The sequence below is a fragment of the Melospiza georgiana genome, chromosome 20, assembly GCF_028018845.1.
Source record: "Melospiza georgiana isolate bMelGeo1 chromosome 20, bMelGeo1.pri, whole genome shotgun sequence".
NCBI classification, from domain to species: Eukaryota; Metazoa; Chordata; class Aves; order Passeriformes; family Passerellidae; genus Melospiza; species Melospiza georgiana.
The window spans coordinates 12,104,652-12,119,210 of NC_080449.1; the positions used below are offsets into that span (position 1 = coordinate 12,104,652).

Here is a 14,559-nt window from a genome sequence, read left to right on the forward strand (position 1 = left end):
TAAAAGACCTCTCTTCCAGGAGCAAGCTGGAAATGGCCATCATTCCTCAGGCTGTGGCACAAGCTGCTGTGCTGAATTCCCTCTCTTTACAAGGCATCTCTGCACAAGCTGGGCCATCAATCAGACAGACATTTACTGGTGCCCTGCTTGCCACAGCTGAAGGGATTGCAGCAGGCAGATGAGATTTACTGGGAGTCAGGGAGGGACAGACGTCCTTGTGTGGCTCACAAAGGACAGGGTGCAGGGAGCCTGTCCGTGTGTCCAGGCAGCACCCAGCTCCATTTACCATCTACAGCTCCTGATGTGTTCCTGACAGAGCCAGAGCCTGCCACACCATCAGGAGGCACGGCCAGAGGTGATGGAGGCTCAGCCCAGGAGACCAAAGCTGAAGGGAACCACGAGGGACAGCCACACGTGCTCACCTGGACAGGTCCAATGCTTTTGTTTCTGCCTCCTGGCATGCCATCCTCCCTGATTGCTGAAAGACACAACCAAACTTTAGTGAGGAACCCTACTGCAGGGCATTAAGTAGATATCTATTTATGTTGAAAGAAGTTTTATACCTTAAAAGATTCATTTTTTTCATTAAAGAAGTTTACAGAGAAACCTCCAGAGCTTGAGCAGCACAGAGCATGGTTCTCTCCCCAAAAGGCACAGACACATCAATGGGGTTACAAGCATTACTCAAGGATTTTAGTTTCTTCATGTGCTCCTTGACTGACAGGTAATGAGGAAATAGCAATCCCTTATCACAATTAATTTCAGCATAATTTGAGAAGTGGAACAGGGTAAGGAACTCTATCTGATCCCTGGAAATAACCCAGGGAATGCCCAGGACTGCTGGAAAATGAGATGTGAGGCCAGCATGACCAACTCCACCACCCACAGCCCCGTGGAGCACCAGAGAGACACCCCCAGTGCAGCCACCAGCACAGACACACAGCACTGCACTGCTGGATTCTAACCCTGCTGTGCCTTCAGAGGGTCCCATCTCCTACAGCCACCCAGAAAACAGAGGGGAGATGTCTGACCCTGCTGCCTGCTTGCAAAGCTGCTGTTTAAACCTCAAGTTACCACCCTGAGCTGCACAGCTGCATTTCAGAGGGGCAGCCTCATTTCTCAGCTTCTTTAAGGCTCTTTAATCAATTTCCAGGGAGCTGCAGTGCAATCCAGCTAAGGGGATAAACCTGGAGCAGTTTCTGTACCTTGCCCTTCCCTCTGTCTGTCTCTGCAGAGGCAGTGGCAGCCCTGCTCCGTGTCCCTGTTTATCAGGGCCTGATCTCTTTCCCACCACGACCTGGCCAGACTTGGCAGGAGGCTCTGCCCAGCTGCACGGTGACCTTGCTGCTGCACAGCCTCACCCTGCTTGGCACAGGGGCTGCAGGAGGCCCTCCCGGAGCAGAAAAGGACACAAAATTTGAGCGAAAATTTCTGCCCCACGCTGCTGCTTGGGTTGAGATATCCTCAGCTGGAATCCTCCCCGTGTGCCTTGAGGCTGCTCCTGCAGCTCAGGGAGTGCCTCAGCAGGGCAGAGGAGAGGGCCATGGGAGCTGAGCTGTGCCTGCCCAAACCCCAACCACTGACCCCAGCAAGGCACAACACTGGCTGTGCATTTCCTATGAAAGCTCTTTTTAAAAAATATCAGTTTCCCACTTAAAAAAAAAAATAAAAAAAGCTGTCAGTTAGCTGTTATCCCCTTTAGGTTTTTTAAACTTACTGGAATTACAGGAATTCTAGGGGAATTTTTCTCAATTTCCAATGTATTTTACCACTAACAGGGATTTAGAAGCTTCCCAAATTGCCTTGATTTCAGATTGATTTCAAAGCATAATTTTAGCAGAAAATAGCTTACAGCTGTAACAAAATGTAACGATGTTTTTGCTGGTGGTCCATCAAAAAGGCCTCAAGAATGGTTCCCAAATCCAGATGGACTCTCTGGAATACCATCCTGGTCCGGGGCTGCATGACAGCCAGTCTCCTCAAACCTGGTTTTCCTGCCCCTTATCTGAATTTAAAAATTATTGTATTTAGACCTAATATCGAAGGGATTTTCCAACCCAACAATGCCACAATTGGGCACCAGGGCAGGAAGAGAGACCTCCAGAACCCAACACTGAGGACCTTCAGGGCTGCCTGAGGCCTCCCTGGCCTTGGAGGAGACACCAGAGGGGAGTGAAATTCACACGGTTGTTGGGGGAAGGAAGAAAGAGGAAAGGAGGAAAAGGGAAGGGGAAAGGAGGAAAATAAAAAGGAGGAAAGGAAGGGCAGGAGCGGAGCAGGGAGGGCGGCGCGCGGCCGGCAGGTGGCGCTGCGCTCCCGCAGGTGAGAGCGGCCCCAGGTGAGGGACCCGGGCTGATCCCAACCCACAGCACAGCCCCGACCCCCAGGTGAGGGACCCGGGCTGATCCCAACCCACAGCACAGCCCCGACCCCCAGGTGAGGGACCCGGGCTGATCCCAACCCACAGCACAGCCCCGACCCCCAGGTGAGGGACCGGGGCTGATCCCAACCCACAGCACAGCCCCGACCCCCAGGTGAGGGGCTCTGAGCCATCCCCAGACCCACAGCACAGCCCCGACCCCCAGGTGAGGGACCCGGGCTGATCCCAACCCACAGCACAGCCCCGACCCCCAGGTGAGGGGCTCTGAGCCATCCCCAGACCCACAGCACAGTCCTGATACCCCCCAGACCCACAGCATTCCTCCGTACAGGAATGAAGCAGCTCAGAGCTTAGTATCTGTGCAAAATTTTTAATCCATGCATGATTTTGCTTAAGTCTTGGAGTTTTTTTGCAGGGAGTTTGGGAGGAAGAACTGCAGTACAAGATGGCAGCTGAGGGAGGGGCAGCCCCCACGGTGGCAGTGTCCCCTCTGCCCATGGCCCGGGCAGCCCCCATGTGGCAGTGTCCCCTCTCCCGGATGCTGTGGTAGCCCCATGATGGCAGTGTTCCCTCTCCCCTCTCCCATGGCAGCCCCCATGTGGCAGTGTCCCCTCTCCCCATGGCCCTGGCAGCCCCCACGTGGCAGTGTCCCCCCTCCCGGCGTTACCTTTGCGGTTCATGCCCATCTGCAGGCACTTGAGCAGCCGGCAGTACTGGCAGCGGTTGCGCTGCTTGCGGGACATGACGCAGTTCTTGTCGCGGCTGCAGCGGTACACGCGCTTGTTGCAGATGCTCCTCTTGAAGAAGCCCTTGCAGCCCTCGCAGGAGATGATGCCATAGTGCAGCCCCGTGGCCCTGTCCCCGCAGATCAGGCAGGTTCGCTGATCCACCCGCTCATCTGCAAGGCAAGAGGGAGCTCTGAGGGGAGCCTGGCCTGGTTTCTGTCGGGTGGGTGTAACTGAGGGGCGGCCACAGGGTCCATCCCGCAGGGACAGCTCCATCCTCCCCTTCCCCACTGCCAGGCAGGGCCCTGGGGCTCTCCCCAGCAGCCTCCATCAACCTCCCCGCTGTTCTTAGCAGACAGGAACAGAAACTCCAATGGGGAAAAAAGGGTTCTGAAATAAATGTCCCACCTCAACTGCACAGAGTGCAAATACAGAAACCTGGCAGACAGCAGTGACTGTGAAATCCTGTCACATCTCACAGACTCCAGGGGCACCTCTGGGCTTCAACAGCCTCACTGCCCAGAACCTGAGAGAGCATCGTTACAGAAACCCTCCTACAGCTGAGCCACAGTGATGTGATTTTACTGGTCCTTTTCCAAATCTTTGAAAAGCCTTTGGATGACTAAAAATGTAAACTTCAGGGCTCTCCACAACAGGAGCTGTCACATTAAATTCAGTATTTTAAGACTCCAACACTGCCTGAGGGAGAGAGCAGAGATGATGCTCGGCTTGGTCCAGACAGGGATGTCAAGCAGAAAGGAAGACGATGGTGAAGAGACCCAGGTAGGGCACCCAGACTCTCATCACCTCCTACTGCATAGGGAGGCCTAAACCCCACTTCAACCAAGTCAGCTTAAAATAATGCCAGCAAGTTGCACCAGCAGCTCTTCCTGCAGCAGATGTTCCACAGCTCAACAGTTTAACCCCTTGTACACCAGGCCAAGCTGCCCCAGGCCCCACCTTGTGTTTTAACCCCATAAAATCCCAACAGTTGCAAACAGATCTGCACTGCAAAGGTGGGAGCCATTCAAATACATTCAGGGACACACAGATCTGCAGTATTCCAGTATTCTCCATGGGGAGAATACCCAAATGCCAAACATTACCCAGATGACTGGATCACCCTGGCTCAGCCAGGCACAAGAAGAGAAAGAAACCACACTCTGCTGCTTCTCACTCCCTCACACCTCTCCTAGGGATGCTGGTTAAACCAGGCTGTCTCTGGTGTTCCTTGGCCTGAAGGCAGGACAGTGCCATTGCCCACGGGGACAGAAACACCCATGGCCCAGCAGGACCCAGGAGGTGGCAGGGGCTCTGTGGCTGCCTGGGCACAGAGGAGGGCACAGAGCAGGGCATAGCAGCTCCCCGTGCCCGTCACCCACATTGGGAGCCAAGGGGAGCTCACAGTGGGCACACACAAACCCACACCATGCCCAGGGTGCTGCCCACACTCACTGCTCAGCCTTTGGGCAGCACTGACTGGTGGAGATGAGCTGGGTCAAACTCGCCCCAGCACAGCACCAAGCCGATTTTCCTCATTCAGATTTGACCAGGGAGTTTTGTGAGACAAAGGTGTTTATCCACAGGATGGATTTGTGGAGCAGCAGGAGGTAAGAGTCACAGTGAAGTCCTCTCCAGCCTCAATAAAGCCCAAGCAAGCTGACAAACCAGGGTGTAGCTTCTTACTGCTGCAGCACATGTGAATGCAAGAGAAATGAATGAGCCAAATGTTTTGGGACCAGAAATTAAACCAGTTTTCTGTTACACAAGCCAAGTAAAAAACTAAACCAGCTGCTCCTACTCACAAGCAGCTTTCTCCAGAGCTTAAACCCAGTAGAAACCAGAACCAATCTGTGTTAATCTCTAAAAGGTTTGCTATGCACAGCATGCACATTTGCACTGTTCTGCAAATTTCACTGTTCCAAAACATTAAAATAAAGGGATGAACAAAGGAAATACAAACTTTAAGCGAATAAACATTCCTGATTTGCACCAAAACATCCCCAGTTTCACATGACAGACCCCCTCAGGTATGTGCTGCACCCAAAGGAATGTGGGTACAACCAGGAGTGGGGCTATCTGAGCATCTCTGAAGGGAGGCAGCTAAACATGACTTTGCAGCCACCGAGTGCATAATCTCCACCTTGAGCAATCTGATAAGCGCGGGGAGGGGGCCGGGGATTAGCCAGGACAGAGGATCTCCTATCTGCAGGGTTTAGCTGAGGCTCAGCCCAGCTCGCGGCCCTCCCCCTGCTCGCAGAGCCGTGCCATGCCATAAATCCCGGCTCAGCAGCAGCGCCCGGCCCGGGGCAGCGGCACCGGGGATGGCAGCGGCTCCCACACACGGCCCGAGGCAGGACAGGCTGCCCCGGCCCACCGCGTCAGCGAGGGCTCATTCCCAGGCACTGCCGGTTTTGCTGTGGGAAGAATGGGGCCATCACCCGGCAGTGCGGGAAGCCCGGATGATTGAAGCCAGGAGGAACCAGAACCTTCCCTCGCCATCTCCATCTCCATCTCCATCTCCCCAGCCCACGGTGAGAACGGCCACGGGAACTGCACTCACCTCCGGCAGAAACTGCTCCTGGGCCTGCAGGGTAGAGCTGGAAACAGCAGCGGCACACCCCGGGAACAAAGACAGAGCCCAGGGACCACAGAGGGGGCCGTGCTCCCCACAGACAAATGGGAGATGAAAAATGATGGCCTACAGAAAGCCTTAGAGGTTAGATCTTTTAAAAATCCTGCAGGGACCGTGGCCAGGCCCATGGGTTTGCTGCTCCTGACCTTTGCCAGTTTTCACCCCACATAATGCAGCCCCTGGTGTGGGTGAAGGATGGGAGAGAAGGGGCAGAACCACAGGGAACTGCACAGAAATGGTAAAGCACCAGCAAACCCAAAGCAGTTTTGCACTGAGGGTGCTCTGAACTCCCTTAGCCTTGAAATTTCACTAGAATATCAAAACAGATAACAAGAATAGCAATTTTTAAGTGAATAAGCCCTCCCTCCTCCCTGTCACCTCTCATCTCACTGATTCTTCTGGTTTCAAACGCTACACAAGACAACACAGATTAGGACACAAAGCAATTGGTAAGAAATTTTTTCAAATACCTGTTTTATTTCAGAGAGAGAGAGCTGAGGAAGCCTCCCCCTACCCCCCTCCCCAATTTTCCTGACGGGTCTTACATTTAACAAACTCATACACGGGATATTCTGGCTTTGTTCTCCCAACCCATTGTAGCAGGGGCCACTAAATCAAACAGTTGCTGCTACGACAAAAGCACTCACAAAAATCTCAACCTCATCTTGAACCCTGAAGATTTTTATGGCTACTCCCTCGCTAGCCCCTCCCCGAAGCCACATTAAAGGATGTATTGTTTTCAGAGGTCATGGTAGGTTTCATACCACATACAATGTAAATTCTCCAAGAATATGATGATGTTACACAAGAATCACAGAACATGGAGTAAAAAAGAGAAAAAAAGCTCTCCTCATATATGTTTTATAACACAAACAGTAAAACTAATACATTAAATTTTTCAAGAAACCGTCTTTTGCCCTCGACAAAATGAGCAGTCTTGATAATTTTTTTAACAAAATTCCTGTGAATTTCCAAAAGGAAATCTCTTACAATCCTGGTGAAACACATAGCAAAGACCCGAACAGAAAGCGCTACAGCACGTGGATGAGATTCTAAACCACACAGCAGATGAACTGAGGCATGGGGACACACAGCCCTGTCACTGCTGCCACCTGTGCCAGCCCAGCAGTCCCACAGTGCTGGGAGTGGCACTGCCACATGCCCGGAGGGGACCAAGAGCTGGCTGCGGGTCCCCAGGCTGCCAGGGGCTCACAGCCACCCCTGCAGACCTGACTGAAAACCCTGCAGCAGCTACAGCTCCCTGGGAGGTTTACCTTGGAAACCTGGCAGGGTTTTGGTGCAGCCGGCCTGGGCGATTCTCCATAGCGGTGCTTTACGGTGGAAGAGAAACAAAGGCTTTATTTCCAAAAGTAAGGCCAAAAGTGAAGGCACAAGCCCTCAGCCAAACCCCAGAGCAGACAGTGCTGGGATTTGGCCTGGCTGGAAAGCAAGAGGGAGAACGACGAAAGATGCCACAGGCAAAACCTCTCATTTATACAACAGAACGTGAATTTCCAGCTAAGAAAATCTTTTACAGCTGAAAAAAAATTACAGGCAACACTCAGCACTGCAATTCATTAATATATTTAACCTCTTTTCAGCTGTGTGCCAGTTATTTGCTTCTTGATTAACTGACCCTATTGCAGCCCCCTGCAGCACCCTTGAGTGGGGTTTAAATCTCAAGCTGCTAAATACCAGCTGTTTGGGGAGGGGGCGGAGGGGGAGATCTCACACATGTGTTACTTAAATCCCAACCGCATCTCACTCTCCTCTCGCCTCTGGTGATGCCTCGAACACAAACAAACGCGTTGGGCTTTCTTTACCCCTTTATTTTTCCTAACGATGTTTTTCGTTGTCAATTTTTAGTTCCAAGAAAACCATCCTGTGAAATTCAAGCCCCAGAACTGGAGGGATTCCCCTCAGTGTGGAGCGCTGCATTGTAACAAGCCCACCCCCAAACCAGGCGCCTTTGCTTCAGGGGCCTTTTTTTTTTTTTTTTTTTTTTAACTTATAATCGATGAACACAGGGATTAAATTTTCTGCGTTGGCCCCTGCTCGGGCCGGCAGAGCCGCGGCCGGGCGCACAAAGGGCCGGGGTCTGCTGCTGCTCCCCACCGAGCCCGCAGATGGGGGTCCCACCCCACGCGTCCTGCCTGGCCAGCCCGGCTCAAAGAGCAGATTGTGTTGCCCCGGATCAGGCCGGCCGCGGCGAGCGCTGAATAGAATTAACCCTCTGTGAACTAAAACAAAAACATTTGTGTGCCCAGCTGGGAGAAAGGTTAATTTAAATGGACAAGCCTCCTGTAAAAAAAAAAAAAAAAAAAAAATAGAGGAGGGGAAAGAAAGAGGAAGCCTGCAACCTTATTCAGTGTACTGTAAAAAGATGTTCTACTCACAGAGAGTCTCATTTTAAAAAGCAGCAAGTGAGTACTGGAAAGCAAAGAGGAGAAATGCTGCACTAGAGGAATGGCCAGTGCATCTCTCTCTGGTCTCCCTTTCCAGTAATGAAATCTCAAACTCACAGTCTTATTCCACCCTGATTCCGTTTCTGCCCAAGTAGAATTCAATCAAAAGAAATCCCCCATTAAAACCCCCAGAAATCATCAGCTGCTCCTTTCGGCTCGGTATAAATCAAGAGCGTGCAGCTGATGAAAGCCATCACCCTTCCCCTGCCTGGGACACATCTCCATTTGCATATCAAAAACTCATCTGTGAAATGCAACTTCTGCGGGCAGGGGAGCCCCGAGCGCGGCCCCGCGCCCCACGGGCCGCACGTCCCGGCGGGCGGGGGCACGGGGGGCTGCGGGACCCCCGCCCCGCTCCATTGTGCGGGACGGGGACGGGACGGCTCCTTCGCCCCGGCCAGTTGTTGCACAAAGAGTTCGGAACAAAAGCCCGCACACCAAAATGTGCCCGATGGCCGGGACCGCAGCTGGGGACACGCTCGAGGGTCTCGGTCGCGCTGCCCACGCTCACAGACCGACCCCGAGTTCAGTCGCTCTCCCAAGTGATCAACTTTCGCTGATCCCATTTTAGCAAAATAAAGCTCCGTGCGCGGTCCCTGCCCGGCTCCGGCGCGGCCGCACGCTCTGGATTAACGACGGGGTTACCCTGGTTTGGTTTTATTAATTGGTGCATTACAAAGCGGTAGGATGAAGCCCTGACTTACCTGCCCTAAAACCTGTTCTCTTGGCACTATTGAAGCTGTCTGGATGTGCAACCCCTGAGAAGGATGCTGAATTAAGAAAATCTGAAACTAACCCCACCCCCAGCAGTGCGGGCTGCGGGAGCAGGGCCTGGGCACAACAGAAACAGTGACTTCTCCAGCGTGTGCTGCCCAACACGCCATGCTCGCTCCTGAAATATCTCATCCTTACTCTGAAGGTGAGCTTTACCGCTGTCTTCAGCCACAGAGGGGAAAAAAGGCTGCAAATACCGGGGGGCGCAGCGCCGGTCCCGGGAGGGAGAGCGGGCGCTACCGAGCGCCTCCGTGACCCCGATACTATCCATAATTAACGATACTAAAAAAAGCTCCTCCAGATGGTCGGAGGGATTAGGAAGTTTAAAATATAAACAAATTAAGCCACAAAACAAACTAATGCCCTTTTTTTTTTTTTTAATTGCATAATCCTGCTCGCAGCCCAGGGCTACGCTGCCCGGCCCCGCGCCCCGGGAGCCGCGAAGAGGCAGGAAAGGGGAAAGCCCGCACGGCTCCTTCCTTGTCCCCGCGGTGCCGGGCGGTCCGAGCCGCGGCACCGAGCCCCGCACGCCGCACCCCGCGGGCGCCGGGACGGGGCGGCCCCGGGCCGGTAGCGGCGGGGGGCGGCAGCCCCGGGCCCGCGCACCTCCGGCGGCACCGCCCGGACAAAGGCCCGGCCCCGCTCACCTTCCATGCAGGTCGAGTCCCGCTTCATCCCCGGCCGGCTCCTAGGGCCGCCTCATGGCGGCGGCGGGCGGGCAGCCCGGCTCGGCCATCGCCGCCGCCGCGGGCCGCCCTATGCTAACGACGTGATGTCAGCGCCGCCCCCGCCGCACCGGCCGGGCCCCCGCCCCCCGGCACAGCCACCGGCCAGAGACAGAGCGACAGACAGAGCGACAGAGCGACTGAGCCACCGGCCAGAGACAGACCGACCGACCGAGCGACAGACAGAGCGACTGAGCCACCGGCCGAGAGACCGACCGACAGACAGAGCGACTGAGCCACCGGCCGAGAGACAGAGCGACAGACCGACCGACAGACAGAGTGACAGAGCCACCGGCCGAGAGACAGACCGACAGACAGAGTGACAGACAGACCAACTGGCCGAGAGACTGAGCGACAGATTGACCGGCTGAGAGACCGACTGACCGACTGACCGACTGACTGACCAACCGACAGACTGACTGACAGACCAACCAACCAACTGACAGACTGACCAACAGGCCAACTGACCAACAGACTGAGCGACCAAGTGAATGACTGACAGACTGACAGACTGACAGACTGACCGCTGCCACCGCCGTGAGGCATGGCCTGGGCCGTTGCCAGAAGGCATCAGATGCTGGCCATGACCACCAAGCATGGCCACTGGCCACTGGCCACCAGCCATCACTACCGGCCACCCCCTGGCACAGTCCTGGCCAGGGAAGTTGAGAGCGCTGCTCCCTGTGCTGTGAAACAGGCACCACTGCCACACACACCAACAAAACCCAGCATGAAGGTAAAAGCTGCTCAGAGCACCTGTGGCTGCTCCATCCCTGGGCCTATTCGAGGTGAGGTCTGCACAAGTGAGACACTGGAGCTAAAATGGAACACAATAAATCCATCACTGATTTAGCTGCCCAGCTCCAAACAGGTACCACTGACAGCACTGGTCATGGTGAGCTCTTCATCAGATACAGCCACGTGTGTCTGCACCAGAAAATATTCTCATGAAGCTCTTCTGCCCCTTTGTCCTCCCTCTGGGATGAACTCAGCCTGGGCTACAGTGCAGCTCATGTGTCCTTAGTGCCAATAAACTGTTCTGGTGCTCAGCTGTGTTTGACTAGCCCAAACCAATGCTCACCACACCACTTAAGGGAAGGCCCAAGAGCATTTCTGCTGATGCCCAATCCAACCTGTCACCCAGATGTCTGGATCTCTCAAAACTGGCTCTGCTCAAAAGGCACAGTTTGCTTCTGTTCCTCATCCCGAGGACTGCAGCACCCAACTGCGCTCTGAGAAATGCCTGGCTTAGAATAAACAAGGCTCAGAGGCAACAAAAGAGGTCATATTTCACTCCATCCCAAGCCTGAAATTTTATTGCTTTCTAGTGACATCCAGCAATGCAGGGCAGAGCTCAGTGGTGTCCTCCTGGCAGCCCGGGGCCCCTGCTCCAGCTGACCCTGCTTGGGCAGGGGATCTGGCCCCCAACTCCAACCCTTCCATGATTCTCTCTACTCATAATCCTGGTTTTATAACCCAGCATTTCTGCACAGCAGGTGCATTTGCAGGAGCAAACTCTGTAAGCTTTGCTGATGCTGTAAATCTGTGCAGCTCTGTGTCAGTGACACCCTCGTGGCACTGACGTCCCCTTGTCCGCAGCCACCAAAGCCGGGCTGGCTGAGGAGCGGTGCCGCCCTGGCAGCGCATGGCCAAGGTAAGGCAGCCCTGGCTGCACTATTGACACAGCTGTTTGCAATTGTGCTGCTCCCAGAGCTCCACATTCTTCATCCCCTGCGAGCCCTGAGCCGGCTCCCGGCACCCCTCGGAGGAGTGTGACCAGAATGCAGAGTGCTTATTTTGTAAAGCTGCAGCGTGGTGCGGACACAGCAGGCTGAAATGAAGCAACTTAATCTCCACATAACACAAAGTTGCTCCCACAACTGCTGTTCGGACCCAAAACACAGACACACCAAAAAAACCCCAAAAGAAACCCACTCCCACCCCCCACTACCCCCCTCAATTCTGAAACTGCAATTATAGACCAAGCCCGGCTTGGAAAAATTATAATTGTCCAAACTGACATTAAATGCACGCAGCAGTTTATTCATACAAAATCCCTAAGGGCAGAAAATTATTGAAATAATTGCAGAGATCCAAAACTATTCTGTAAAATCACAGGCCAGCTGGGAATGGGCAAAGAGACGGGAAAAAGGAGTTCTGTTGTCTGACCCAAACAGCCATGCAGCAAGTCTGGGCAAAAGGAAAATAAAGTGGCTGGTTCTTATTTTAGTTTGTATCAGCCAATTCCCACCCCAGAGAGAAAAGCCTGATGCTACTGTAACCAACATCTAAGAGTTTATAACGACACCAGGTCGCAACAGTAAAAGCCAAAAGCATTGCCAAAAAGTGGGCAAGTGGCATTGCTGCCTGCAAGGGATTTATTGTCCTGATGTTAAAGCCATAAGGGACAGGCACAGGAAGCAAGATGAGGTCCTGCCCCTCTCCCCCTGCTCCCCGGAGATGTGCCATGAGATCACCATTCCAAAGAGAAGGATCTCAAAAGATGTGACTTTTTCAGAAATATGGAGACAAAGTGGCATCATGAGCCATGAAAATGGATGGAACAGTGCCAGGCCAGGCCAGCACAGCTCTCCCAGGACACTCTTTCCCAGTACCATCACTCACCACAGCCAATCCCAAAACCTTGGATGAAAACCCCGAATTTGGGCCGAGCGGGGCTGGCAGAGCTGTGTGGCCCCAGGACAGGGGCAGCCCTTCCTTGAGCCCTTGCTCTCCCACCCACGGCCACGGTTCCACAATTCCCCGTGCAGTGCAGCAGCGGGGCTCTGCCCATTTTCATTACAATCGGGGCTCTGTTGTGTCCCCGCAGTTTGAGCCATCAGCCCCTTTGTGGCAGGAACAAAGTCCGGGCTGTGACAACAAAACGCAGCACATCTCGGCCTGAAGGCGACAAACCCAGGGCTGCCCCCACACCGCTGAGCCGGCCACGGAGCAAACCACAGCACCGAAGGGGATTCGATTTCAAGCAAGGAAAAGATCCTAAGGAAATACGCGATCCTGGCTCAGTTTTCACGTTACCCACAAGGAGGGTGCTGGCAGCACCTCCGCAGTGCCTGAGCCCGCGTGGGTCGGCAGGAACCCGGGGAATGAGACCCAGCACCCACAGCCAGAACCAGCCTGGTTTGCAAATGTGGCTGAAAAGATGATAAAAATTCAGATTAGCACATCTCAACAGCCTCGGTACTGTGGATGTTACTGCTTTCAGGCACTGAAGTGAGAGAGCTGGCTGGAGGTAAACACAGCGTGTACTTTCCCCAAAAGATCTATTCCACTCATTATGTATGCAGCTATTTCAGAGAAAAAAATTTAAAATTAATATTAAATTGCTTAGAGGAGCTAGGGAAGAAACTGCAAGGAATGATAATAAACATCCACCTGATGTCTGAGCTGCTCTTGATAATGGTTTAACAACAGATCAGGTAATTCCTCTCCTCCCTGGTGTTAAACACACCAGGAGTGTGGTGTTAATAATTCTAGTAAAGGTGGTCACTCGGTGCACATGAAATTAAGCTATTTTCTCCTTCTTACTAGTTTGACAGGTCGTTGTGTAAATTGAATCCTTCTATCAATTTCCGGTTTTATCTGTTTATTTCTATTTTTATTCGCCTGGCTACCGAATTCGCCATCCCAGACAATTGAGTGGTTTCAAGAAGCGTTTCATTGCACCTCGCTTGGTGGGTGACACACAGCAGAGAGCAGGTCTGTGTGACAGAGGAAAAGGCAGGGGGGAGGTTAGAGAGGTCACCTTCAGAGGAAAAAGGGAAAACAAATGGGATTGTAGGCATGGGAAGTATATGGTTTTACTGCCTTAGTGGGAAAGTACAAGAAAGGGGAATTGCAAAGGGAGAAGCTTTACATTTCTATGAGGAGGCAATCGAGCTCCATTCCCTTCCTATGGGATGGCTCCATCCATTCCAAGAGTGCATCTCCTGTGACTCCCAGTAACCAAATCGGGTCACACAGCATCAGGGCACACTGGAAAGCACGGGCAAGTCCTTGGGCAGGGTCCTGGCACCAGGAGAGCTCACAGAGCCCCAGCAGTGCGTGGCTGGAGCAGCAGCAGGCCCAGGGCAGGCTCTGAGCCTCCTCCCGTGGCAGCTGTTTCTGCCTGGGGTGGATATTCAGAGCCCACAGGGATGCAGCAGGGGGGCTCTGTCCCGGTGTGTCCCACCTACAGAACCACACAGCCATCAGCCAGCAGGGACACAGTGAGCCCAAACTCTTCATCCAAACCCAGGCAGAAGAAGAAGATGATGGTCAGCAGGGTGCAGGGACAGAGGAGAGGCCTGTAGGCCGGGAGGCAGAGAGTATCTCTCAGATTTGAAGAGGTGGGAAAATTCTGTGCATTCAAGTGATCAACTGAAAAGCCAAAAGATGAATTTATGCCAGACTTAGGCAAACTGCAACCACACAGATTCACCAGCCTGCTGCAGTTGCTGGTGTTTTTAATAATAGCAACAACAGCCCAAGTTTGTTATTATAACTATAGTTATTATAGTTCTGAACACTATTTACAAATTCCAGCTTGGTGGTGAGCAGCATTTTTTGTATGCCCAGGGAAAAACAAACAGTGAGGACATTTCCTCAAATTTCAGGTCAGATGGCAAAACAAAGTTTAAAACCTTCAGAATTACAACTGTGGCCAACATGTTGTTGGAACTGCAGCAGCTTGGGAGCTTCTTTGGACCATCAAGTGTCGGGGAAAGTTCTGTTTGGGAACACCCTGGCTGCTCCATGCCTCTCACACAGAGTGGGACTCGGCAGAGGGACGGGAGGCGGCACACAGCACAGAGAGAGCCGCGGGATGCGGTGCCGAGCAGCGCTGCTGGGCCGG

At 53.3% G+C, this 14,559-nt stretch overlaps 1 protein-coding gene across 3 annotated transcripts in view; it reads right to left on the reverse strand.

The window, feature by feature from the left end:
• NR6A1 (nuclear receptor subfamily 6 group A member 1) overlaps positions 1-14,559 on the reverse strand; it is a 67,695-nt gene that overhangs the window by 10,233 nt on the left and 42,903 nt on the right. For 2 of the 3 annotated variants that reach the window (XM_058038298.1, XM_058038297.1), the window contains exons 3-4: positions 3,048-3,278; positions 423-478 (exon numbers count right to left, since the gene is read on the reverse strand). In XM_058038298.1, coding sequence (XP_057894281.1) covers positions 423-478; positions 3,048-3,278 — 287 coding nt within the window. Of the gene's footprint in view, positions 1-422; positions 479-3,047; positions 3,279-9,626; positions 9,699-14,559 lie in introns of those variants that run through there. The other variant, XM_058038299.1, reaches the window with a different exon arrangement.